Below are 27,249 nucleotides of genomic sequence, written 5' to 3'. Positions count from 1 at the left end.
GCACTGGGGTTAGCTGAGCAGCAGAGCCTACACACACAGATGCAGAGAGACAGAGACCCAGCCCCACACCTACCCTGAGGAGCGTGCACCAAACTTTTTATTCACGTAGCATCTTCCCATACACGAAAAGGCATTTAGGCCCCTGCAGAGTTTGTATCGGGGCCTGGGCTTCCCTTGTCCGTCTCGTCCTCCTTGTTGCCTCTGAACCTGGCCAGCACAGGTGTGTTGAAAACGGAAGTAGTGCTGGAAGGGCCAGAACTTTGGGAAGGTGAGGTGGGGGAGCTGCTGGCAGGAACCCTGGAAGAAACCCACGTCTGCAGTCAGGGCTGGCTCCCCCGAGCCCCTCCTCCAGAAGAAGGGCCTGCAGTACCAGACCATCCGGTGGAACCCTCAGCCTTCCTTCCTAGGAAGGGCCAAGAGTTGACGTTCCCAGATGCGTCTGAAACTCACCTTGTTGGACCCACTGCCAGGTCCGCCACCTTAAAAGAGGGGGAAAATGGTCCAAGGAAAAGCAACGGATGTACGAATGAAGGCAAATGTACCTTGGGAAAGCGTATTTCAGCCGGTGGACAGAGTTGCTTGTGAGAAACGAGGGACGAAATCCACCAGGATTCAGCATTAGAGGGCGTAGGTCAACCATGCTGTGAAGGATGGGAAAAAGGAAAGAGGAGTCCTACAGAGAATGTGCCCCAGAGACTACGGGCACCTCTGCACCTGGCCTTCCCTTACTCTCCCCTGGGTATTGCTCTTTTGAGGGAGACCAAGTCCTTCCCGCCCCCTCCCTCTTCCCACCACAAGGATCTGTGGCAGCCCCGCGGATGCCAGATTCCCTTGGATCACCCTGGCACCTGCTTTGCACCTCGTTCCTTCCGTGGGATGATCGGAGGGAGGCAACTCATCCTCCATCTCTTCACTTCCCCCAGGTATTCCTCCATTTCAGGGGCCGCTCAGTGGCCCTTAGCCCAGTCCCTCCCACTGCCTTCCAAGCTGGCCAACTCAATGCTGGTTGAATTACCTCTTCCCTCCCACTCCCTTTTCTTGTAGCCGATTTATACCAGAAAACCAGCCGGGAGGAACCACACAGAGGTGCTATTCAGCAGGTTCTGGAGAACCGGTAGCGGAAATTTTGAGTAGTTCAGAGAACCGGCAAATACCACCTCTGGCTGGCCCCAGAGGGAGGTAGGAATGGAGATTTTGCAATATCCTTCCCCCAGGAGTGGGGCGGGAATGGGAATTTCGCAGTATCCTTCTCCTGGAGTGGGGTGGAGAGGGAGATTTTGCAGTATCCTTCCCCTGCCACGCCTACCAAGCCACACCACGCCCACCAAGCCATGCCCACAGAACCAGCAGTAAAACCAGTAGTAAAAAAAATTGAATTCCACCACTGGAACCACAGCATGCAATACCTTCCTTAACTTTGGGTGCTTTGCCCTGGCAGAACTTGGTTAAGTTGGCCCAACTGCTTGGATTCACATGACCTCCTGAAGCATAAGCTGGTCCTGTGGGGTTGGTTTTCCAGAGCAGGGGTCTCTCCAACCTTGGCAATGTTAAGTCTAGAGGACTTCAACTCCCAGAATTCCCCAGCCAGCTGGCTGGGGAATTCTGGGAGTTGAAGTCCGCCAGGCTTAAAGTTGCCAAGGTTGGAGACTCCTGTTCCAGGGGGAAGCTCTAGCCCAGCATTTCTCAACCTCAGCAATTTTAAGACTTTATCGAAAAAATAAATACATGTAGAAAGTACTTTTTTAAAAAGCGAAAAGCTACAACAAAGAAGGACTTATCATTTTAGCAATAAATAGTTATTATTCTATATATATAGTTATCTAATGGAGTTATTATTTGAGTAGAAATATCTTTCTTCTATTTATATAATTTTCATGTTTTTAGCCTACTATATACTTTGTAAAACTGACTTGCATATTTCATTATATTTGTCCGTACATTTGTAGGCAATAGGTGGATTGCAAGTGTAGTCAGCTCTTCAGTCCGATGAGTAAAAGCGGCCATACATTTCATTTTCCAATGTTTTTCTCCCAAAACTTAAGTAAATGTACGATATTGTAAAAACATGTGTTTCAAGGAAGCTGAGGCCCAGTGACACTCAAACTCTCATTGTCTAGCAATAGAGAAATTTCTAATTTTTTGTGTGTCCAATCACACTTTGCCAATAAAGAATTCTATTCTATTCTATTCTATTCTATTCTATTCTATTCTATTCTATTCTATTCTATTCTATTCTATTCTATTCTATTCTATTCTATTCTACCCTACCCTACCCTACCCTACCCTACCCTACCCTACCCATTTCTTAGCCTATGCACACCAAACTGATTTATTGATAACAAGTATCTTTAAAATGTAGAGTGGTATTTTTAGTTTCAAAAGATTTAACAAGTTATTCTAATATTTCGGATGTCTCAGAAGCTGAAAATACTGGTGGTCCATACAATGTTGTTAGCAAATGCTGCAGTGGTAAATATTGCCACTGAATTACAGATGATAATTATGTCTTAACACAATACATATTAAGAATTCATCATCAACATCTCAATCAGCAGATCCAAAGTCAATATTCCCACTTCCATCCAATTTTTCCATTTCTGCATTTCTAATTTTGTCTTTTGTTATGGTTTTTTTGTTATTATTTTTAAAAATCAATAAAATAATAAGTAATTTTAAAAAGATGCATGGACTTCAGGATCCAATCTGGGTTGATCACCGGGATCAGAGGTTTTGTCTTCTGAGCTTTCAGACTTATGCTGGAACCCATCCGCGGGGAACTTGGCACCTGCCTGACTAGGTGGCTCAGTGGCTAAGACACTGAGCTTGTCAATCAGAAAAGTTGGCAGTTCAGCGGTTCGAATCTCTAGTACTGCGTGAGCAGGGGGTTCGTGGTATGACTAGATGACCTCTAAGGTCCCTGCCAACTCTGTTACTGTCTCTCTCACCAGAATGTAAAGCTCTGGTCTTGGTGACCAACCCAGACTGGATCCTGCAACATTATCTTGGGACACGTATATTTGACTTCAGTTCCCAGAATTCCTTGCTTTCTAGGGACTTTTGGTGTCGAAGTCCAAATATCTTACAATTTGCTGAGGTTGAGAAACACTTCAAGCCCACAGGTGGCTCAGGAAGGTCTGTGAAGGTGACAATTCTACCTCATTTCTATACAGCTTCCATCTCCCTGTCTGGCTTCTGACCTCTTTTGATTGACAGGTGACATGCCTGCCCAAAGCTGCTTCAAGTCTGGATTGTTTCTCTCCATCTGTCGGGGTAAAGAGCAGCAGATTATATTCAAACAAGTAATGATGTTTTGGGGGAATTATGCAGAAGTTGCTACGCCTGGAGAAAATCCTCTCTCTTTAACAAGTCCAAGTAAATGAAAAGCACAATATATTAACACATCTAACAAAACGAAATTCAATGTAGAGAAAAGTAAAGTCTTACACAGGAAAGAAAACCCCCAAAAGTACACATATAGACTGGGTAAAACCAGGCTTAATAACAGTCACTGTGAGAGGGATCTTGGAGTCTTAGTGGACAACCAGTTAAATAGGAGCCAGCGGTATGTGGTGGTGGCAGCCAAAAAAGCCAACGCAACCCTAAATTGCATTAACCGAGGGATACAATCAAGATCAAGGGAGGTACTAATACCACTCTATAAAGCCTTAGTGAGGCCACACCTAGAGTCCTGCATCCAGTTTGGGTCACCACAGTATAAAACAGATGTTGAGACTCTATGTCTAGACTAGACATACCCAAGTTGTGGGTGTCCCATCACTAAAGGCTTTTAAAAGAAAATGGAGGAAGATAACCAGTTAAAAATTAGAAGCAGGAGCAGTAAACCAGCATAAAATCCCAGTCATAAAAAAAAGCCACAGATCCCGTTGCGAACCGGTAGTAAAGGTAAGTAGAACCCACCCCTGGTCCAGCCCACCCTGTGGGGGCCACCACCAAGAAAGTCCCTTTGTTTGTAGCTAATGCTTCCCTTCCTCCCACCCCCAACGCAGAGGGGCAGCATCTGGAAAGACAAGAGGTTGCAGAGACGAGAAGCACATACCTGCTTTGGGAAAGAACCAAAGATTTTGGGCATGGCTGGAAGGCCCGAGTCCCAGAGCTTGGCCTCCGGTGGGCTGAATCCTCCCATCAGTATAGGCCTCCGGACCCTCCTCTCGGCCGGCCTCCAGGATGAGGTCTTGGCAGCTGAAAAGGAGCAAAGTTTCACTCTCTGCCACTTCTGCCTCCCACCTGTGTGTGCCCGCATTTGGAAGGGTTAGGGGTGTGGGGGCTAAGCTATGTTGCAACCTGGTTTGCCAATGGCTCCCGCCAGGCTGCAACCTTCCTCTGCAGGAGAGTCAAAATGACAATCACAACCACAGTGGTTGTCATTTTGTCACATTAGAAGAATGTGATGCTTCTAATGCAGGGGTCTCCAAACGTGGCCACTTTAAGGCATGTGGACTTCTACTCCCAGAATTCCTCAGCCAACTTTGCTGGCTGAGGAATTCTGGGAGTTGAAGGCCACAAGTCTTAAAGTGGCCACGTTTGGAGACCCCTGTTCTAATGCATAAAAAGGGGCAGGACTTTCTTTGCATGGTTGTGGTCACCATCTTGACTTTCTTAAATCCCCACCCCACCCCACCCCAGACTCCCCTGATCCCCTGGTTTCCATTTTATCCTTTAGGCCCCTGATTGTATTAAGTTGTGTTTTGTTTTGACTTTAATGAGACAAGGGCATGCTGTTAAGCAAAGATTGACAAAGGTGTATCTGTACCCAAATTTTTATTTCCTAAATCTGGAATGCAATTCTTTCAAAATAAACCTGGCAGCTGCACTTGGCAAGGAAAAAGACAACAGGGGATGGTCAAGCCTTGCGCTCCCTCCGTCTCCATTTCGGGGCCATAAATGGGGCTGCTAATCCCGGTTTTCAAACAGTTGCCCAGGGCCCTGAGTGCCTGAGCAGGTGATGTGGATGCAGTTCTAAATGTTTGTGGAGATTCTCAGTCCTCCAGGCTCACTCCCTTAAACTGCTGACAGCAGTTAAAACAACTTTCACTCTGGAAAAGTATTTACATCTAGAAATGCCATCAGTGGAGAGACAGTTATTTGTTAAGTTTAGATTTGAACTTCTAGATACCAACGTTAAATTCGGCCGTTACTGGAAAATCCCGTATGACAAAAGAACATGTATATGTGGGGCAAACGTCGTGGAGGACACGGCGCATATAATATTTGAATGTAGGCTGTATGAGGAAGTAAGAAAACAATATCTGTCCCCAATTATAAATAAATTTCCCCACTGGAATATAAGGCATAAATTATCATTTCTGTTGAAGGCAGACTCTCCTCCCCTGGTAAGGGCCATCACCCGCTATCTTAAAAGGATGACAGCAATACGAGCCAGTTATATTGAAAAGAACTTCATTGATTGTAAGAAAGACGAGCTGACTTAGAGAGGAGCTATCTTATTTGGGTTATCTAGTCTTGGCAACTTAGCTATTGAAATTTGATGTTGTAAAATTTTAATGTCATATATCATATATTTTTAGATTGTTATTTCTGTAACTGTTTTGTCTTTTCCCTTTTTCTTTTCTGTTTTGTTTGAAAAGGCCTTCGGGCTATTCAATAAACAAATACAAATAAAAGATTCAGCACTTGACATATCGTCAAGCTGAGATGCAACCAGGTCACCAGAACAGGCTCCTCTGTCAGACACATCTAAATCATAGTTGGACAAGGAAAAAAAATACCTGCATTTTTCAGCCTTACCCACTTGAAGGGAAATAAAAACAAACAGTCCTCCAGGTCATGGTTGTTCCAAAGGTGCTTTTTTCCCCAAGAGGCAACTGGACTTCCTTCGTTTTTCCTTGAGGACATTTGGGGGGGGAATGGAAGGATCGGCAGCTCCACAACACAGTCCTTTAAACAGTTCCAAGAAGGCTCCACATCCATTTGCACCACTCAGGTGACCCTGAGGACACAGACAAACCTCCAAGTGGCCTCAAGGACCCTCTCAAAGGATGCAAAGGACCAGCTGTCTGCAAGGAATATAAATCCTTCCATTCCCCACCATCCAGTCAGAGCTGAAGAAGCTTCTCGGATGAGAAGCGAAACATCCTCAAGGAAAATCAAGAAAGTCCAGTTGCCTCTTGAAAAAGCACCTTTGGATGAAGTTCTGGTTTTGGCTGTTCCAGATTTCCACTGGTGGAGCTGGAGGCCATGGAAGGATGCTCAGGGAGTCTGGCTTGACCAGAGCAACTGGGCACCCTGGTAGGAAAGACAACGGAAGTCTCCTGCAAAAACACTGTGATCACTTCAGGATTCAAAGGAAGCTCCTGCAGCTCTCAATCTGAAGCTTAATAACCAGCTGGATGCCAGCATGGTGGCTTTCTCCTCATTTATTTATTTATTTATTTATTTATTTATTAAATTTATATGCCGCCCCTCTCCGGAGACTCAGGGCAGCTCATGAATATTACTTCATGATAGCAGTCTTCCAGTATCTCAGGGGCTGCTACAAAGAAGAGCGAGTCAACCCCTCCTCCAAAACATCTGAAGGCAAGAGAAGAAGCAATGGGTGGAAGCTAATCAAGGAGAGAAGCAACCTGGAATTAAGGAGAAATTTCCTGACAGTGAGAACAATTAATCAGTGGAACAGCTTGCCTCCAGAAATCGTGGGCATTTCATCCCTGGAGGCTTTTAAGAAGAAATTGGATAACCATTTGTCTGAAATGCTATAGAGTTTCCTGCCTAAGCAGGGGGTTGGACTAGAAGACCTCCAAGGTCCCTTCCAACTCTGTTATTCTGTTCTGTTCTGTTCTGTTCTGTTCTGTTCTGTTCTGTTCTATTCTATTCTATTCTATTCTATTCTATTCTATTCTATTCTATTCCTATTCCTATTCCTATTCCTATTCTATTCTATTCTATTCTATTCTATTCTATTCTATTCCTATTCCTATTCCTATTCCTATTCTATTCTATTCTATTCTATTCTATTCTATTCTATTCTATTCTATTCTATTCTATTATATCCTATCCTATCCTATTCCTATTCCTATTCTATTCTATCCTATTCCTATTCCTATTCCTATTCCTATTCCTATTCCTATTCCTATTCTATTCCTATTCCTATTTCTATTCCTATTCCTATTTCTATTATTTATTCTATTTCTATTATTTATACTAAATAGCAATATGCTATTTAGTATACTGTCTTTAGTGTAAGCCGCCCAGAGTCCTCGGAGAGTGGGCGGCGTAGAAATACGAATAATAAAAAATAAAATAAAATAAATATTTCTATTTCTATTCTAAAAACACCACTGTTACATTCACAAAACGCTCGTGCTCTGCACATCACTGGGGCACGGTGCCAGATTAGTTCATACCATATGCTAAGGCAACAACTGGCTTCTCACCACTTTTGGGCTGCTACCAGCTGTGGGCTGCAACATGCAGTCCCTGGAGGGGAGCCCAAGGTGTGCAGCTTTGTTTGTATTGCTTTGCTGCCTTCTGCCAGTCAGTGGATTGTAGCCCTGAGGACCCAGATTGTGGGGGCAATAAGCTGACGTTGTATAAAAAAGAACACCGCTTAGGGGGCCCCGAAAGCCCTATTAAGCAGGTGTATACAAAAGTATGAAGGCTATTGCGTAACGCATTGTAAGCCACCCTGAGTCTCCGGAGAAGGGCGGCATATAAATCGAACCAATAAATAAATAAATAAATCCCTCTGCCGTGTGTGAATGCAGCCAGTGATGTTGTGGGGATGGTCTCAGGAAGAGCAACACAGAAGGTGGCCCCTCTGGTCAGCATCGTGGCTCCCTCGGGCCCCGCAACTATTCGAAGTGTCCAGGGGAGGGTGTGGGAATGAGCAGAAAACACCTGAAGACAAACACCCAGTACAAGTGAGAGGAAAGGAAAGGCAGAGTTACCGCGGGCGTAATCGTTGGCCTTCTCCATCTCCCGCTTGAGTTGCTCAACTTTTTCCTCCATCTCCATTTCCCCCAGGGTGTTGTCATAATTCACATCACCCTGCAGCAGGGCAAAGAACTTGGCCTGGAAGAGAGCAAAGCGACAGCAACAGCACTTAGACTTATATACCGCTTCACAGTGCTTTACAGCCCCTCTCTAAGCGGTTTACAGAGCCAGCTTCTTCCCCCAACAATCTGAATCCTCATTTTACTGACTTCGGAAGGATGGAAGCCTGAGTCAACCTTGAGCCTGGTGAGATTTGAACTGCTGGCAGTGGGCAGAGGAGGGAGGGAGGGAGGGAGGGAGGGAGGGAGGGAGGGAAGGAAGGAAGGAAGGAAGGAAGGAAGGAAGGAAGGAAGGAAGGAAGGAAGGAAGGAATAGCAATAGCCCTATAGATTTATATACCGCTTCACTGTGCTTTTACAGCCCCTCTCTAAGTGGTTTACAGAGCCAGCCTCTTGCCCCCAACAATCTGGGTCCTCATTTTACTGACCCCGGAAGGGTGGAAGATTCAGTCAACCTTCAGTTGGTAAGAATCGAACTTTTGGCAGTGGGCAGAGTTAACCTGCAATACTGCATTCTAACCACTGCACACCAAGGCAGGCAGGCAGGCAGGGAGTAAGGAAGGAACGAAGGAAAGGAAAGGAAGGGAAAGGGAAAAGCAAAGCAATAGGAATAGAACTTATATACCGCTTCATAGTGCTTTAAAGCCTTCCCTAAGTGGTTTACTATTGCCCCCAACAATCTGGGTTCTCATTTACTGACCTCGGAAGGATAGAAGGCTGAGTCAACCTTGAGCCAGTCAAGTTCGAACTGCCAAATTGCTGACAGTTGGCAGTCAGCAGAATTAACCTTTTTACTTACTCTTTTCATGTATTCAAATTATGTTTATACTTTTACCTGTTATCTTATATATGCTTGACAAATAAACTTATGATTATGATGATGATTATGCTGCATTCTAACCACTGGCTCTTGGGGCAAACGGGCTAGGGAAAACCGGGAACAGGTGAGCCAAAGTGACCTCCAGGCGCAAAGAAGGCGAAGGGCTGCCAAGTAGAGTTGCTCAAAAGATAAAGATTTAAAGGCAGTTCCACCCATCTCCTCCCTGCTGGGCTAGATTTCCACCCAAAGGGAATAGATGCTTTAAGATGCTGCAGCCCCTCCTCTCCAGGCGGATCAGCTGATATCTGTTATTGGATCTGAATTTGCAAGGGACAATCAATCAAACTGAGCTGAAAGGACATAGCAGGACCCAGCCTGTTGACTTCCTCCTTGCAGGAGACAATTTCTGTCCTGCTGTCAGGAGAAGAGCAGTCAAGGGCACAGCCTGGCGCTGCTTGGACCATAACTCCCATCATGCTGGCTGGTGATTACGGGAGCAGTGCAGGGGTATGAAATCCAGCAGGTTCTGACAGGTTCTGGAGAACCGGTAGCGGAAATTTTGAGCAGTTCAGAGAACCGGCAAATACCACCTCTGGCTGGTCCCAGAGGGGGGAGGGAATGAGGATTTTGCAGTATCCTTCTCCTGGAGTGGGGTGGAGGTTGGGGACTTTGCAGTATCCTTCTCCTGCCATGCCCACCAAGCCACGCCCACAGAACTGGTATTAAAAAAAATTGGATTTCACCACTGGAGCAGTGAATCAGCACAGACCACCTTATCGGACACAGCCGGAGACCTGGGGATGTCCAGGGTCTCCAGATGGCTATCCTTCATCCAGAGCGCCCGGGATCCAGATCAGGGTTTGAGCCCAGCAACTTCTTTCTCTCTCTCTGGGGCAGAAGAGCTGAGGCCGAGTGAGGGTCGGGGCCTTTGGGTCGGGCAATTGCTCCAGCTGGGCAGAGTGAAGCGCCAGGCTCTCCTGCAGGCAGAGCTGCTATGGAAGGATGCCTGAGCCACAAACAGCTTCTTAAAAGGGATAAAAAGCCAGGTAATGGTCGAGCAGAGTCAAAAAAGTCAAGATGGCAGCCAGGACGTGTGATAACCGCTCTCTCTGTTCTGAAGGCGCATTGCTTGCAACCTTGAGACCACTGGGCTGACTTTTTAACTCTGCCCTGCAGACAGCCCTGGGCCAAAGCCTCTGCTGCACCCCGACCAGGTGGGGATGGCACCCCTCTGCCCATCCCAGGGTCCCTTCCTTGGCCAGCTGCAGCCTCACCTTGAGGTACTGCCCCAGGCTGCCCCTCTCGTTCTCGGCCTGCTTCCTCTTCCGCACCACCCGCTCGCAGATGCTGGGCTTCCGCTCCATCTGGGTGAAGAGCTCCTGCAGGGACTTCTGGGTGTAGCTCAGGCCTTGGCCCTCGTAATCCTGGGGGGAGATCCGCTCGCAGAAGGACAGGACGAGCGGGTACTCACCGTCGAATTCCTCCAGGGTCTCCATCCTGCACACCTCGGCCAGAAGGGAGGGGGAAGAGTCAGGCACAGAGGAATTCAACCCACCCCCCACCAACCCCATCCATTGGCAAGGCAGGGAAGGTTACCTCTGAGCATGTTTAGAGGGCAGTGCTCTCAAAAGGCAAAAAACAGCAGGGCGGGGCAGTAAAGCATGGCAAGACCGCCATTGCTGGGGTTTTCAGACCCCAGAAGGGGCGCAGATCCTACAGGCAAGAGGCACAACCTCTGCCTCGCTAGATAGAATAGAATCGAGCTGGAAGGAACCTTGCAGGTCCTTGCTCAAGCAGGAGAACCTGTAACATATCAGATTAGTGGCTGTTTAATTTGTTCTTAAAAACCTCCAGCAATGGAGCGCCCACGATTTCTGGGGGCAACTTCTGTTCCCCTCACTGTTAATTGAGCCTGGATAGCTCTGCAGACAAAGGCACTGTAATTTAACACCAGCTGTCTGCAATTAAAGTAAGTTCAAATCTCACCAGGCTCAAGGTTGACTCAGCCTTCCATCCTTTCTAAGGTAGGTAAATTGAGGACCCAGTTTGTGGGGGCAATAAGCTGACTTTGTATAAAAAATATACAAAAGGATGAAGGCTATTGCTTGACGCACTGTAAGCCGCCCTGAGTCTCCGGAGAAGGGCGGCATATAAATCAAATTTAAAAAAAAAATAAAAATTCCAGGTTGCTTCTCTCCTGGATTCGTTTCCACCCATTGTTTCTTGTCCTGCCTTCTTGGTGCTTTGGAGAATAATTTGACCCCCCCCCCCTCTTCTTTGGGGCAGCTACAGATCTGAGAATACAACTCCCAACACCCTTTGCCACGGCTCGTGCTCCCAAAGGGATGTTGGGAGTGATAGTTCAGCCCCCCAGGGAGAAAGTTTTGCAGCCAGCCCCCCCAGGATGCCCTACAGGATGCCCTACATCAGGGGTCTCCAACCTTGGCAACTTTAAGCCTGGAGGACTTCAACTCCCAGAATTCCCCAGCCAGCGAAGCTGGCTGGGGAATTCTGGGAGTTGAAGTCCTCCAAGGCTTAAAGTTGCCAAGGTTGGAGACCCCTGCTCTAGACGGCTTCTGGCCCCCGGCTGTTGAGCCACCCTCCTCCCCGGAGCCCCCCAAGCCGTGGGGGGGGGGGCAACTCTCCCTCTGCCGGTGCTCCAAGGCGGCGCCCGCGGGGGGCTGGCCGGGAGGGGCGTTTCCGCGCCGAGGGGCGTGGCTTGCCTGTCCCCGAGAGCAGCTGGCGCGGCTGGTGCCCGGCGGGTTCGAGGCGCTGCTGGGGCTCCGGGCTCCGCTGCCGCCGCTGCTCAGCCGACGGGCGGCTACATTGTGACACGCAGAGGCGGGAGTGAGGGGGGAGGCCTGTGCTCTCCCTGCGGTCCGCATCCCCCCCCCCGCCCGGCGCAGGCTGAGCAATGGGCATCCCCTCCGCATCGTTGGCAGCCCGGGAGGGAAGCGTGGGGGGGGCGGCGGCGGGTCCCCCGGCCTCGTTTCCTTGCTTTAGGCCAGTGTTTCTCAACCTTGGTAGCTTGAAGATGGGTGGACTTCAACTCCCAGAATCCCCCAGCCAGCAGCGCTGGCTGGGGGATTCTGGGAATTGAAGTCCACCCATCTTCAAGCTTCCAAGGTTGAGATTGATTGATTGATTGATTGATTGATTTTTTTTATATGCCGCCCTTCTCCGGAGACTCAGGACGGCTTACAATGCGTCAAGCAATAGCCTTCATACTTTTGTATATTTTTATACAAAGTCAACTTATTGCCCCCACAAACCGGCTCCTCATGTTTCCTCAGAGAAACATTGCTTTAGGCGCTTCGCTCGCATCATAAGACGGGCTACCATCTTGACAGTGAGTGAGTCAGGGGGTTGTTAAGCGAATCCGGCTTCCCCTATTGACTCATATCAGCCCTAGTCGTTCTCTTCAACCAGTGTTTCTCAACCTTGGGAACTTTTAAAATGTGTGGACTTCAACTCCCAGAATCCCCCAGCCGGCTTAAAAGAGGAGTTTAAAGAGTCTGAGGGAGTTTTGAATCTTGTAGTAAGTTAGTATATTTTAGCTTATGCTTGTTTAATGTTACACCCTGTTTTTGCTCTGGGAAGTCGGGGGTGGGGGAGGGGAGAGGAGGGTTGAAGGTTGTTGGGGATAAAATTGTTGTTTAATTTTTAATAAAACTAAAAGATAGATAAATGTATTAATAGAGAAGTAAGAAATGTGGGGGAAATGTCATAATAAAGGAAATGATAATATTAAGATATGATAAATATTGGAGGGGTAAAAAGAAGATACAAAAGATGTATTCAGAAGATATATTGAATGACTGATTATGTATTGTTTGTTTATAAAATAAAAACTTTTAATGGAAAAAAAAATTTCCCAAGGTTGAGAAACACTGAAAGACTAAAGATACTCAGTTCCTGCAACTCTTCTTCCTCTGTTTTAGTCCCCTCGACATCTTGGTTGCTCTTCTCTGCACTCTTTCCCAGAGTCTCAACATCTTTTTTTTTATATTGTGGTGATCAACACTGGATGCTTCCAAATTGGGGTGTTGCAGAAGACTCTGGAATCAAAAGTCCCCTGGACTGCGGTGAGATCCAAGCGGTCTTTGAAAGGAAATTAACCCTGATTGTCCTTTGGATGGGACAGATCCTGAAGGTGAAGCTCAAACACTTTGGCCACCGAACGACAAGAGAGGAGTCCTTGGAGAAGACCCCCACGTTGGGAAAGCTGGAAGGCCAAAGGATGATGAGATGGTTAGATAGTGTCAGGGACACAGTGGGAGTGGGAGTTTGAGCCATGGTGGTGCAGTGGTTTGAATGCAGTACTGCAGGCTAATTCTGCTGCTTGCTGGCTGCCTGCAATTTGGCAGTTCGATACTGACCAGCTCAAGGTTGACTCAGCCTTCCAACCTTCCGAGGTCGATAAAATGAGGACCCAGATTGTTGGGGGCAAGAGGCTGACTCTGTAAACTGCTTAGAGAGGGCTGGAAAGCACTGTGAAGTGGTATATAAGTCTAAGTGCTATTCCTATTCCTTCCTTCCTTCCTTCCATCCATGGTGCACAGTGTTTAGAATGCAGTATTGCAGGCTAATTCTGCCCACTGCGATGAGTTCAATCCTGACTGGTTCAAGGTTGAACCTTCTATCCTAATGAGGTCGGTAAAATGAGGACCCAGTTTGTTGGGGGCGATAGGCTGACTCTAAACCGCTTAGAGAGAGCTGTAAAGCGGTATATAAGTCTAGGTGCTATTGCTAAGTGCTATTGGACAGACTCCGGGAGACGGTGGAGGGCAGGGAGCCTGGCATGCTGCAATCAGTTGGGTGGTGAAAACACAAATTAGTGACTGAACAACAGAGACCAAAATTGGACACAGTACAGGTAGTCCTCGACTTAAGACCACAATTGAGCCCAAAATTTCCGTTGTGAGACATTGTTAAGTGAATTTTGCTCCTTTTTACGACTTCCATGCTACTGTTGTTAAGTGAATCACTGCAGTTGTTAAGTTAGTAACAGGGTTGTTAAGTGAATCTGGTTTCCCCGTTTGGCTTTACTTATCAGTTCACAATAGGTGATCACATGACCTCGGGACATTGCAACCGTCATAAACACGAGTCACTTTCCAAGCATCTGCATTGTAGTCCTATAACCATGGGGGAGATGCTGCAACAGTTGTTAAGTGTGAAAAGGGGTCATTACTCTCTCTTTTCACTGAATGGTCACTAAATTAACTGTTTTAAATTAAGGACTACCTGCATTCTATTGGAAACTAATCAAAGAGAGAAGCAACCTGGAATTCAGGAGAAACTTCCTAACAATGAGGACAATTAACCAGTGGAACGGAAGTTGCCTCCAGAAATCATGGGCGCTCCATCACTGGAGGCTTTTAAGAAGAGATTATACAGTCAACTTTTCTGAAATGGTACAGGTTCTCCTGTTTGAGCAGGGGGCTGGACTAGAAGACCTCCAAGATCCCTTCCAGCTCATTCATTCTAATCTCCAAGTGTGTCTCATCAGGGCAGTAGTGCTCCATCCAGAGGGGGAATCTGGAAGGATCTTTTCTAACAGATTTAATTAAAAGGCATTTTTGAACTGCAGCTCCCATAATCCAGCATTAAGAGATTATTTCTCAATCTTGACCACTTTAAAATGGGTGGACTTCAACTCCCAGAATTCTCCAGCCAGCACTTTTCGAGTTTTGATCAAGTTTTGCCTTCTGGTGGCTTTGCAGTATCTTCAGCATGAAAAGCCTTTTCTCATCTGAAACCCGGAGATCTTTTCAGTAGAGTGAACTTTTTACACCATCTGGAGGAAATAAATAAAATTTCATGCTGCATCTGAAGGTTGTGGTATAGAACTAAGATTGTTGATCTGGGAGGGGGGAGGGGGAGGGCTTCGGAGATCTTTCTGCTGGCAAAGAAAAAGGATGGACTTTGCCAAAGGGAGAAGGAGAAATCCATCCTAAATATGACCCTGGAAAATATTGTAAACATCAATGAATGCTTCATGAAAAAGTTCCATTAAAAGGCAAAGATGAACACAAAAAGCTTTGCTGCTTTTTTGCAAGATCTGGTTCACACAATATATACATATATATCATGTCTATCATCTAAACTTTTTCTATCGTTATGTATGTTATGTATGTATGTCATCTTTTTCTATCATCTATATCTGTCCATCTCTCTCTCTCTCTCTCAATCGTCTTGTTAGGAAATGAGTATTACTTATCTTGTTGGATTGGCAATATATAAACCATATAGCTTTAAGACTGCTGTATAGCTTTAAGACTGCTGTATTGCATCATACTGTGTCCTGATTGGTTAGCTCTGTAGCCAATCTCCTTAAGAGGGAGCTAGAAACATGGTTTGTTTCTCTTTGCTGTTCTTGCTCTATGACAGTGGTCCCCAACCTTTTTATCGCCGCGGCCCGCTGAGCGCGCGCAGGGGTGGGGCCGCGGCCCGCTGAGCGCGCGCAGGGGTGGGGCCGCGGCCCGCTGAGCGCGCGCAGGGGTAGGGCCACGGCCCAGGAGCCTTTGCGCAGGCCCATTGCGCACGGCCCAGGAGCCTTTGCGCAGGCCCATTGCGCACGGCCCAGGAGCCTGAGCCTTTGCGCAGGCCCATTGCGCACGGCCCAGGAGCCTGAGCCTTTGCGCAGGCCCATTGCGCACGGCCCAGGAGCCTTTGCGCTGAAGCGTTCCTGTCCCCCGGCCGCTGCGCGGCCCGGTGCCAGGTACTTCACGGCCCGGCACCGGTCCGCGGACCGGGGGTTGGGGACCACTGCTCTATGATATCTCTGTATGCTACTGTTTGCAAATCCAGAAGAACTGTTTATTGTAAATGACTACGACAACTGGTAAGAAGACTTTGTTATTGGATTATCCTGGACTGTCATTTTGCTATCTCCTGCTTTATATGTGTATGACCTGGATTGTTTATTGGACTGTGCCTTATTATTTCCTGAAAGTAAACACAACTCAGTGTATCTGTGACTGTGCTTATTTGTACCTACTCTCAATCGCTTTCATGTGCACAACTTTGCTACTCAAGGGTTACTCTGTGAATTCCTTAACACGTCTATTTATCTATCATCTATCTACCAACCAGTGTATCCATATCTATCTATCTAATCTAATCTAATCTTTCGACATCCCTATAAAGCTTCATTTACTTTTGATTAACCTTTGCATCAATGCATGAAAACTTCGTTCCTTGCCTTCATTCCTCATGCAGCATTCAAGGCACCAGGAGCGGTTGCTGATGGCTGGAGGAGCCCTAGCCACTAATGAATGTGAGAATTAGCTCTCCATCAGTGCCCTCACTCACCCCACATTTGGGCAAGCTGCTTTGTGGAAATGCTCATGCACCAAGGACTTAAATCCAATGGCTCAGCATTTGAAGCGTTTCGGAGACTCTGTAGTATCACACAAAGCACAGCAACTTACACGGAGGTAGAGGTCAGAGAAGAGCTCCCTATCCCATGTGGCTGCTCCTCCTCCAAGGACACCTGGTTTGTTGGGTCTACTCAGGCACTTCTGGTCAATAGTGGCTGCCCCCAACGCTCGGCCATTACACGAAGCATCAGGCTGGCGTGCCTTGAGCCCGTCCCCATCTGGTGACCTTGCCCAGGGCTTTGAGCTCTGGGTCCTTGAGGGGTGAACTTGTCAGGCTGCAGCTGGGAATCCATTAGCATCCCTGGATCGTGCCCCAAATATGCCCTTAGTGTTAAGGTGAGATTCCTCTGCCTGCTTTTGCTTGGGAGATCCCATGTACGGCATGCAGCACTCTCCAGAGGCGCCCATATTTTGACTTTTAGCTCTCCTGCTCAACCTGCAGCCACTCAAACCTTTGCAATCAAAAGCCACAGACCTGCACGCCCATCCTTGGAAGAGCCCCCCCACCCACATCCCGCGAGCATCTTGATACCCTCACATTTTGCAGATCACAGAGCCAGAGCTGTTTTCAAATAATTTATTAGGAATTTAAAACAGAAAATCTGGAAAAAAAAGGGGGGGATTACAGGTATGGCGAGAACAAACATTGACATATAATAAAACCGGCTTAATAAAAAACACAGCTTTATTTTCGTTTAAAAAAGAAGGTTGGCATAGAAGTAGCCCAGCATGTGTGCCAAGGAGGAGGTACAAGAGTGCCACTCGACAGTCACGTCCCCTGACCTCCCCCCCCCAGCCGAAGACTAGAATAAAAATAAACCCCTTCCATCAGACATCCCCCAACCTGGAACCCCCACCACCCTGCTGGCAGGGATGAGGGGCGCCAGTTTTGGGGGGCTGTGATAGATTGTGGCTGCTTTTTTATTTCTTCTTTAGAAAAAAAACCAGACAAACACACTCATCTGAGTAACAAAAATTATTGCTTTGTGTTTCCAGTATTAATTAGCTGAGTTTCCCTCTCTTCTTCTGCCACCGAGGAAACTCCCCCAATATTTTTCGTGTCGCTTAAGGGGGAGGGGGGATTCTGCCAGTGAGGGTCTGGGGCCCACACGGTGGGAAAGGAGGAAGGTGAAGGAAGGAGGCAAAGGATCTGCAAGGAAAAGCTAAATCCCAAAAGCTTTTCCTAGGATTTAAGCGAGAGGCAAAACCCAACAGGCTAAAAACTTGAATTAAAACGAACTTCCAACTAACTGGCAGGCAGGAAACTCGCATGCAGGGAATAAGATTCATAAGGATGTCATTTTCTCCATGCGGGGTGTTTCTCCTTCCCTTGCTCCCTCAATCTGGCACTGGGGAGACCCTCAAAAAAGTTTGACACTGCTAACTGCAGACCCCAAATCCCTCTTCCAACGACCCCTTCCACTGGAAGCGATCCTTGGCCGTGGCCATGGCATCGCCAGCAGTTGGGGAAGGAAAATCTTGTCCTGGACCATCTTCACTGTCGCCATCAACTGAAAGCCATAATCTCAGCTGCCTTCCCCAGCCCAGTGCAATGGCCGTGAGGGAATGGCCTTGATCTTGGCTACCTGGGGAAGCAAACGGAGAGAGGCAGGAACCCCTCCCCCAGCCGCTTAAGACCCACCTTAATTGATCAAGCATTTAAAAGTGGCGATAGGAAGTCCGTGCCTTCCAACCTGCAATCTTCAGCCTCACAATGAAGTCAACTTCATCTGCTTGTGTGTTTCCTGCTTGGTTTATCCAAGCAGGGCTGATACCCAGTGTTGGCATGCCTTGTTTGGTTTGCCATGTGCCGAATTCCTCGTTTGCATGACTACTGCATCTAGAACAGGGGTCTCCAACCTTGGCAACTTTAAGACTTGTGGACTTCAACTCCCAGAGTTCCTCAGCCAGCAAAGCTGGCTGAGGAACTCTGGGAGTTGAAGTCCACAAGTCTTAAAGTTGCCAAGGTTGGAGACCATTGCATCTAGAAAGTCTTGGGTAGGAAAAATGAGCCTCCATAATGCAAGTAACCAGAGCTGGCCAGCATCTGGACAGACCCCGGGACAAAGCAATGAGCTGAACCCCCTTGTGGCACCTGGGCAAAATTTGTTTGTTTGATTTTTGTATCAGCACAATTGTTGAGACTTTTGGCTGATACAAAATTGACTCATTTGGGTTCTAAATGGACCCCAAGGCTGTGTGGCAAAAGACCCTCCCCCCCCCAAAGACGACAGAGGACAGCTCTGTTCCCTTCCACCCACAATGTGAACGCAGTGCAAAGAAAGGGCAGCTGCTCTCGGGGGTAAAAGCCTCAAATGACATAGGGGGGAGAGGAAGCAAGGCTCAGAGTGGGAAAGACAGAGGGTGGGTTAGGGGGGCAAATAAACATGGCTCTCTTTTCTGGAGAGAGGACCCCTCCCCAGGCGCTGGAAACTCGATCTTCTGATACGGTCAAGCTCAAACAGCTGGTATTGTTGCTGCACCTCAGCTGCACCTGGTTGCAACAAAAAGGGGAAAAATGCACAGAGGGGGAAAAAAGCTGCCTTTGGGATGGGGGGGGTGATGGGTTTTGCCTCTCCTTCCGAGACCCCTTGACTCCACTCCTTGACTCCTTTGCCAGAGACGGACAGATGCCTGTCCTCAAGACACCCCCAGACCCTTTGTAGGCCACGACCCTCTTGGCAGAAAGTGGCAAATATTGGGAGAGTCGTCCCTTGTCCCAAGCATCAACGGAGACCAGCCGCCGGGCCAAAGTACTCTGTGGGCTTATTCCACATGAGCGAGCGGCGATCTTGCTCAGCCAAACAGGCCCTGCTGGTTACATGGCTCCCACCCAGCCCTCCCCACCCTGTCTCTCGCCCACCTCGCCTTCCTCCCCGGCCCTCCCCCTGCCCATCCCGTCCCTGCCCATCCCACCCACCCCCTTCCATCTCATCAGAAGTCATAAAAGCTTACAGCAAAAGGTATAAAAAGAAAGGAGGTTTGTCGTGGTCCAAACAGAGAATATTGCTCACATTGGTGGCTTCAAAGCCCGAAAGAGGAAAAAGAAAGGAAGGAAGGAAGGAAGGAAGGAAGGAAGGAAGGAAGGAAGGAAGGAAGGAAGGAAAGAAAGAAAGAAAGGAAGGAAGGAAGGAAGGAAGGAAGGAAGGAAGGAAGGAAGGAAGGAAGGAAGGAAGGAAGGAAGGAAGGAAGGAAAGAAAGAAAGAAAGAAAGAAAGAAAGAAAGAAAGAAAGAAAGAAAGAAAGAAAGAAAGAAAGAAAGAAAGAAAGAAAGATCCAAGGTTCCTCTGTTGTGTAGACAAGGCCAAAGAGCCTTGCACAATTTACATATGATACAGAAAGAGGAAGGGAAAAATACAGGAATAACAAATTCATAGTAGCCTAAAATCTAAAAACCAGGGAGGAAAAAAAAAATCAGAAATAAGGAATAGTGTTTTTTTCTCACTTAGCAAAATATACAGTTTGTATTTGTTCCACAGCAACTCCCCGAGTGTTCACATCCTGTTAATTCTGTATGTCTCAAAAGCCTCACATTGATGGAAAAAAACATTCCTTGTTTTAAAAAAGAGAGACAGATAAACCATTTAAATGCATCAGCCTCTCAGTTCTCTCTCTCTCTCTCTCTCTCCCCCCTTCGGAAATTGCTTTCGTTGTCTATCAACCGGTCCTTTAAAAAGACTTTTGTCCTTTTGTGACCGAGTCCATACTTTTCCCCATCTCAAAATATATATATATATATTTATATATATATCTAAAACAAACAAACAAAAGATTTCAAAGCCAAATAAAAATATTCCTTGATAAAAACTACCTACACACAGTCACCAAAATAAAAATAAAAATAAAATAAACGGTTCTTCCAGCAGCTCCGAAAAAGAGCGAAAGAACCACCGTGAAAATGAGAGTGCTGATCTCGGTCGTTTCCCCACCCCAACCCCTCCCCACCCCAAAAAAAACTTAAAAAAAAGAACTAACAGGCTAAGAAAATAAATAAAAGTAGAAGCAGTGGGTCAGAGGCTTGGGAGAAGTGTAAACGGTCTGTGGTTAGTAGCAGAGGAGACAAGGAGTTCTCCTCCTGGCCTCCCAATCCAGTGCTTTCTGGCCAGCGGGAGGGGGGGCTGGCCGGAGCCCAGCTAACAGCCACAAGTGTGCAGTTTTTGAACGAAAATGAAATCTTGGCTCATCCCTCCGGGTCTGCTGAGTCCTCCAGCTCGCTCTCCTGGGGTGCTCACTGGGGGATCTGCAGGGAGCAGAGGAGAAGTCAGAGCAGCCAAGGTAATCGTTGCCCCATTTGCCATTGCCCTGGTCTGCAGCCCACTGAGGGGTGCACGGCACACATCTGGTTATCACATTTATATGCCACTTATCCTCCTGTCCAAAGGCTTGGTACCCACTTGTATGGACCCAGTCTTACTCTTCTCCAGTCTGGTGGCCCTGGGGCGGAGCGAGAGTTGGATTGACTATCCTAGAACCAGCCCTGACTTGACAGGTTGGGAGACCCCATCCAAACTACTGATGTGCATCACCCCCTTGTGCTGTGCCCCCAAACAACCTCCCCCAGCAATAGCAAAAGCACTTAAGACTTATATTCCGCTTCACAGTGCTTTACAGGCCTCTCTAAGCGGTTTACAGAGTCAGCCTATTGCTCCCAACAATCTGGGTCCTCATTTTACTGACCTTGGAAGGATGGAAGGCTGAGTCAACCTTGAGCCTGGTGAGATTTGAACTGCCAAATTGCAGGCAGCCAGCAGGCAGCAGCAGAAGCCTGCAGTGCTGCACTCTAACCACTGCGCCACCATAGCTCAAGCACATGGGGTCTCCTTGCCAGCATGCAGTTAAAACCAGAGATCCCCAATCTTTCTGGCGTTGCGGACTGGCGGGGTTGGGGAGAGGAGAAAGGATGGTTCCGTGCAAGTGGCAGGCAAGCACGCATGCGCTGGCCCGCCACTTCCACTGCCTGGTTCCGAACGGCTCAAAGGCTCAGTAGTGGGCCACGGCTCAAGACCCCTGAATTAGACTACAGGAAGTCCTCACTTAATGGCAAGTGGTGTGGTAGCCTAGAGGTGGAGTTCACAGCCTAGGTAGAGGCAGATATTTCTCTCTCTGGGCACGATGAGGATATATCTGCTGAACAGAACTCCGCATTGGCGACAGGAAGGGCATCTGGCCAGTAAACACTCAGCTCCATTCAGTTGCCCAGACTCCACCCCCTCAAGGGATTACGGGGTCATTAAATGACCAAGAAGAAGTCCTCACTTAATGGAAATTGGGACCCGGATTTCCCAATGCTAAGTGATGTGGTCGTAAAGCAGGGGTGAAATCCAGCAGGTTCTGGAGAACCGGTAGCGGAAATTTTGAGCAGTTCAGAGAACCGGCAAATACCACCACTCCCCAGGAGTGGGGAAGGAATGGGACTTTCCCCAGGAGTGGGGAGGGAATGGAGATTTTGCAGTATCTTTCCCCCAGGAGTGGGGAGGGAATGGAGATTTTGCAGTATCCTTCCCCCAGGAGTGGGGAGGGAATGGGGATTTTGCAGTATCCTTCCCCTGGAGTAGGGAGGGAATGGGGATTTTGCAGTATCCTTCCCCCTGGAGTGGGGACGGAATGGAGATTTTGCAGTATCTTTCCCCTGCCACGCCCACCAAGCCACACCACGCCCACCAAGCCACGCCCACAGAACCGGTAGTAAAAAAATTTGCATTCCACCACTGTCGTAAAGCCCAATGTCGCACGTTCACACTGCTCGAGGTCGGCAATCCTCGCAGTTCCTGGCAAGATTGATCACAGCTTCTGCCTGCCTGGCTTTGTTTCTGAGAAACTGCTGGCTGCACATTGCAATCGTGTGACTGTGGGATCCTGCAACCGTTGGAAATCCTGTCTGTCTGCCGAGTGCCCGGATCGTGGTTAGAGCTGGCACTTGGGAGGACCGGTTGCAAGTACTACTCACTTGCAGCTCTGTTGCAAGTCTGAATAGTCACTGAGCGAGTGGTTGTGGAAGGAGAAGCTGCCTGTAAATGGGCCAAGAGTTCACCCTTTGGGGTCTTCCTCCTGAGAGGGTGCCTTGGGGAGGGGCTTTCATTCTGACACCCTCCCCCCATTGGGGCAGCGGCAGCAGACATGGCTCAGCCACCACAGCAAGGGATTTGAAAAGCCAAAATGTCCTCCTGTGATTTTGGAGCATAGAAGCACTTTCCATTGTTCCATGTTTTTGCTTTTCTCGCCGGCTCTCATCCAGGAGATGGTTAGGAGGATGGGTCAACTGGCTGAACTAAAAAGGTCTCCACACTATGACCGACTGGGAGGAGTTTTGAATCTAGGACAGAACAGAGCTGGAGGAGGCCTTGGTGGTCTCCTAGAATCGGCAGCCTTGCAACTGGTCAGATATGACGCTCTTCACATGTTCCACACCTGGGAAAGCTCCGACTGAAGCTTAGGGTTTCATGTACACAATGTTTTGCCCCAGTTCAGAGATCTCCAATCTTGGCAACTTGAAGACTTGTGGACTTCAACTCCCAGAATTCCTCAGCCAGCTTTGCTTTGAAGTCCACAAGTCTTCAAGTTGCCAAGATTGGAGACTCCTGCTCCAGATGAAACCTCCCAATGGCGAGACAAAGTGTTCCAGGGCAGGCCCAAGAGTTTTTCCCCAACCGAAGTCAAGCTGAGGCTTTTCTCCTCCTCCTGCCCTCAAAGGCCCACTTACCATCTGTTTTCTTGGTCCTCAGCTTCAATGATAACCGTTAGTGAATGCCGTTGCAATCAAGGGCCCCTGCAAAAAAAAATTGCATGCTATTCACAGGAACCGCCGTGATTGACAAAGGACATGCAGCCTTAGGTAAAGTTAAGCTTCAGTTGCCAGAATTTTGTGAGGGGAGAAAAGATGCTCCTATTAGCCCACCTGACCCAGCTCCCCAAACACGACAAACCCTCTGAAGTGAAGATTCCTTTATTAGGAGCGCCAGCAGCCATCGCAAAAAGTTTCTCTCTCACCGCAGGCTAACAAGTCTGTCCAGCAGGGAGATGAATAGTCGTCTGCCACACCTACTCTTCTCCACCCCCTGCCTTTTAACCCCCGAGCTAAGAGTGGGGCTTCGTGAGCAGTGGTGGCTCTTCCGTCCCAAGGACCAGCCCATAGATTTCCATTGCTCTCCTCTCCTCTGCCTTCTGCACATCCTTGTGTCGGCACTGGACCCAGCTATTCCTCCTCTCCCTCATCAGCCACCTCCAGACCTGGGGGCTGTTGACTCTCCATCTGAGGGCTGACGGATGGCCCAGACTCCACCTATGTCTCTGTCTCTGTCTCTGTCTCTGTCTCTGTCTCTGTCTCTGTCTCTGTCTCTGTCTCTCTCTCCCTCCCTCCCTCCCTCTCTCCCTCTCTCTCTCTCTCTCTCCCATGGACACTTCGCTTGGGCCATGCGGGGGTGGCCAGGTGAGGTTCAGAAGTATCTTACAACTGACTCTCATGTGAGAGGGACTCCTTGTGTACAGAAGAGCTGGAGTTGCAACTCAACCAACACAACGTTAATGGCTCAGAAGAAACCCAGCCTCCTTCGGCTCACAAGAATTGACCAAGTTTCCATACACCCTCAGCACAAGAATCTTTGCTTGTCATCCACAGCAGCTGCCCTGATCCAAGAAAACACCTCTCTCCCAAGGCCAGGAGCTGGCCAGGACCCTCCTTCTCCTCTCTGGCTCTTGCCCTGCCCGTGGAGCCCCTCCCCCCTCCAGCACTCACCCCTAGGCTGTGGCCAAAGCCGGTGCTGGGGGCAGGACTCGCCGCACTGATGTAACTGCTGACTCCTGAATCTTGATTGGCTGCTCCATAAAGCTCGGCCATGGGCCCGGGGCTGGTGGTGCCCAGGAAGCCGCCAGTGCGGCTCGGGGTGGAACCTACCGGAGGAAGCAACACTAGCCAGTCGAGATGCTACAATGGCACCCTGGCCCCCCCACCCCACCCCCAGCCCTGCAGAAAAGATCCCCAGAGACCTCTGGGAAGAGATGCGGCAGTTACCTGTCCCTCGCACCACGGCTGCCGCCGCCGCTGCCGCTGCCATTGGTCCATAAGCAGTGAGGGGTATGGCTGAGGGAAAAAGAGGCAGAGTTAGGGATTGGCCGGGCAGGGAACCCAATGATACCCAGCCAATGCCCACTGCAGATACGCATCTGCACGGGACAGTCATGCCACGCCACCGAGTTTGTGTCGGGATGGCCACCAGGCCAAGGACGTCCTGCAAATCCAGCTGGCTACATGAGAAGGCCCCCCAACCCCAACCCAAGGGCCAATGCAGACCCACTCTCTGGTGTTCCATGAAGCCATTCGCTTGAAAGCATGTGTGTAAGAGAGAGGGAGGGAGAGGATGGCGACATGAAGAGGGCAAAGAAGGGAAGAGACATGCATGTTCCTGTGTCCCAGGGCCCAGCCAGCTCTTCTGGAGCCTTCTGGGTAAATCCTGCAGGTCTGCTTATGCTGGCCATGGAGATTGACTTGCCATTCTTGAACCTCCATAAAACGGCCATAAAATCAGCTCTAGCAGAACCCCAAAGGAGTCCCTGCCCACTCTGCACCCCTGTCTTAACAAAGCTTTAACAAAACACACATTGTGGCTAAATCCTGTCTCACCGAAAGCACCCAAATCACTTACAAGACAATACAAGATAAACGTATTACGCCCGCAAAGAACTGAAGGAGATCTTTGGCCACCTGAAACCAGGAGCAGCTCAGAGCTTCCGGCTTTGTGAGGGGTTGCAAAGTCCCACCAAACCTCTGAAACGAATGTAACGTTTTCCCAAAGGAGCTCTCCAGCAGCCAAGAGGCTCCGCTGAGCTTCTTCTGCCTCCCCCATTCTGGTTTGCAGCATTCACACGAACAGTTTGCAGACAGGAGCCATATTTGATACAAATCTTGGGGATGGATGTCTGGAGGACCCATTCATCCCCATCCTGCTCTGAGAAAAATGGAGATGGGAGAGGAGATGGGGAACAAGGTTTGAACCCCTCTCTCTGGGACAGCCACTAAAGGCATCCACAGTCTTATACTGGAGCATGGGGTCCTCTCCCCCCACCCCACTTCCTTGCAGTCCAAAGCTCAGAGGAACCCAAAGGAAGTCGCAAGAGTGAGGAGAAGCTCAGAGAATGGGAGGGTGCGTGGAAGCAGCTGGGCTATCAGCTCAGAAGCAGAAGCACAGGCCAAAACCACCTTTACAAAGCCTTGAACGGATGGCAACAGCAAGAAGGAACTTCAAAAATGGAATGAATGAAAGAAGGAAGGAAGGAAGGAAGGAAGGAAGGAAGGAAGGAAGGAGAAGGAAGGAAGGAAGGAAGGAAGGAAGGAAGGAAGGAAGGAAGGAAGGAAGGAAGGAAGGAAAGAATTTAAGTGGTCCAGGATCTCAGTGTCTGGGCTCAGTTCCTTGTTGGCATATACTAGTTTGTTCAGTGATTAGTCACATGACCTTATCAAATAATGCTGGCATCCACAGGAAGCAGTGAAGTTCTTTCGTGCCATGCTGACTTCAAGAAAATCTGGGCGTATCATATTCTTCCCGCTCTCCTTTGATCCATTTTGCCGTTGCAGAGAAGGCAAATGTACACAACAGCTGCACCCCATCAGTGTGAGGGCTGCCTCACTTATGGATCAGGTGACCCATCTTCCTGCCCGTCTCCTAAAACTGTTTTGATAACAATTCTTTTGCATAACTGGAGCGTGTAACCATAGTTTGAAGCAGATGGTGACAGGCATCGAAGTTTCAGCCCAATCCATCCCACCTCTGGGCCTTAGCTGGCGAATCAGGTGCGAGAGGACTTTTTTCACCAGCATGGCGAAATATGTTGGCAAGGATCTGATGATGTTGACCAGGATTGGGCTCTCCCACCAGACAACTCTGGGGTTGACTTGAAAAGGGAAAGGAGGAGTGGGTCTCAAGCCTTGACTTCTGCTTCAGTCAGGAATTTATTTATTATTTATTTATTAATTTAATTTGTATACCGCCCTTCTCCCAGAAGGGACTCAGGGCGGTGAACAGCCAAAATTAAAAAACATACAAATACAAAAGTTAAGATAATTAAAAAGAATTAAATCACTAGCTTCCCAATTTAAAACCCCCAAATCCATAAAATTTAAAATCCCAATTTAAAAACCATTTAGGCTAGGCCGGCTTGATGGAATAAAAACGTCTTCAGGGCTTTACGGAAGGTCCGGAGGTCCGGGATTAGTTGTATTCCGGGAGGGAGCTCATTCCAGAGGGCGGGTGCCCCCACAGAGAAGGCTCTCCCCCTGGGGGCCGCCAGCCAACATTGCCTGACCGACAGCACCCTCTCTGTGAGACTGTATTGGCCGGTGGGAGGTTATCGGTAGCAGCAGGTGGTCTCGCAAATACCCTGGCCCTAAGCCATGGAGCGCTTTAAAGATGAGAACCAACACCTTAAAGCGCACCCGGAAGACCACCGGGAGCCAGTGCAGCACGCGCAGGAGAGGTGTTACATGGGAGCGCTACGTCACAGCCACCAATTGGTTCTTATTTAGCAACAACCAAAATACCTCCATGTCAGTGTAAATTTATCCATGAACTGGAATAGGCATAGCAACAGGTCAGCCAATGGGGGACTGTTTGGTAACTGTTTGTTGTATGGGGCCATGAGACAGTTTGGAGCCTGGGTGTGGCTTAACTGTTCTGTGTATAAGCTTGAGGGCACTAGCTTCTCCCTCCTCCATTTTGCCTCCTCCATTTTGTGCTTCCATTTTGTGCTGTGTTCGTACTTGCTATTTCTCTTCTCTACAACGTGGAATGTTTGATCAGTGTCTCCAGCCTGATTGGCAGGGGATGAGATGAAAGACACCCAACCAGGATCCCCTGCTGAAGCCTTTTGCTCTGGTTTTGCATGACCTAATTCCACTTTTACAGGTAGGATGAGTCAGTCTCCTAATACAGTTAGGTTTCTTGAGACCTTTCCTTAACAGGGTTTGGGGTATCTATTCAAGTGATGGAAGTTTGTGGTGGTTGTGACACAGAAAGAGTCTGGAG

The 27,249-nt window shown here is 48.4% G+C and overlaps 2 protein-coding genes across 3 annotated transcripts in view; both read right to left on the bottom strand.

Annotated features, from left to right (window-relative positions):
- Positions 1 to 100: 100 nt before the first annotated feature.
- LOC139322093 (uncharacterized) lies at positions 101 to 11,783 on the bottom strand. Its single transcript, XM_070951073.1, has 7 exons — positions 11,574 to 11,783; positions 10,125 to 10,355; positions 7,926 to 8,049; positions 4,058 to 4,200; positions 3,198 to 3,262; positions 543 to 641; positions 101 to 297 (listed from the first exon to the last, which is right to left on the bottom strand). The coding sequence occupies exons 1-7, from the start codon at positions 11,781 to 11,783 to the stop codon at positions 135 to 137; spliced, it is 1,035 nt and encodes a 344-aa protein (XP_070807174.1). The 3' UTR covers positions 101 to 134.
- A 1,242-nt stretch (positions 11,784 to 13,025) lies between these two features.
- The window catches only part of MSI1 (musashi RNA binding protein 1), a 70,046-nt gene continuing 55,822 nt past the window's right edge, over positions 13,026 to 27,249 (bottom strand). The window contains exons 12-15 of one of the 2 annotated variants that reach the window (XM_070950481.1): positions 24,243 to 24,311; positions 23,967 to 24,121; positions 22,935 to 23,000; positions 13,026 to 13,075 (exon numbers count right to left, since the gene is read on the bottom strand). In XM_070950481.1, coding sequence (XP_070806582.1) covers positions 22,959 to 23,000; positions 23,967 to 24,121; positions 24,243 to 24,311 — 266 coding nt within the window. In that variant the 3' untranslated portion in view covers positions 13,026 to 13,075; positions 22,935 to 22,958. Of the gene's footprint in view, positions 13,076 to 20,186; positions 20,475 to 22,934; positions 23,001 to 23,966; positions 24,122 to 24,242; positions 24,312 to 27,249 lie in introns of those variants that run through there. The other variant, XM_070950480.1, reaches the window with a different exon arrangement.

This window comes from Pituophis catenifer, unplaced genomic scaffold (genome assembly GCF_029215685.1).
Source record: "Pituophis catenifer annectens isolate HBS135680 unplaced genomic scaffold, rPitCat1.0.hap2 SCAF_10, whole genome shotgun sequence".
Lineage (NCBI taxonomy): Eukaryota > Metazoa > Chordata > Lepidosauria > Squamata > Colubridae > Pituophis > Pituophis catenifer.
Note: the sequence above shows the minus strand (reverse complement) of the source record. Positions and strands in the feature narration are given on the sequence as shown.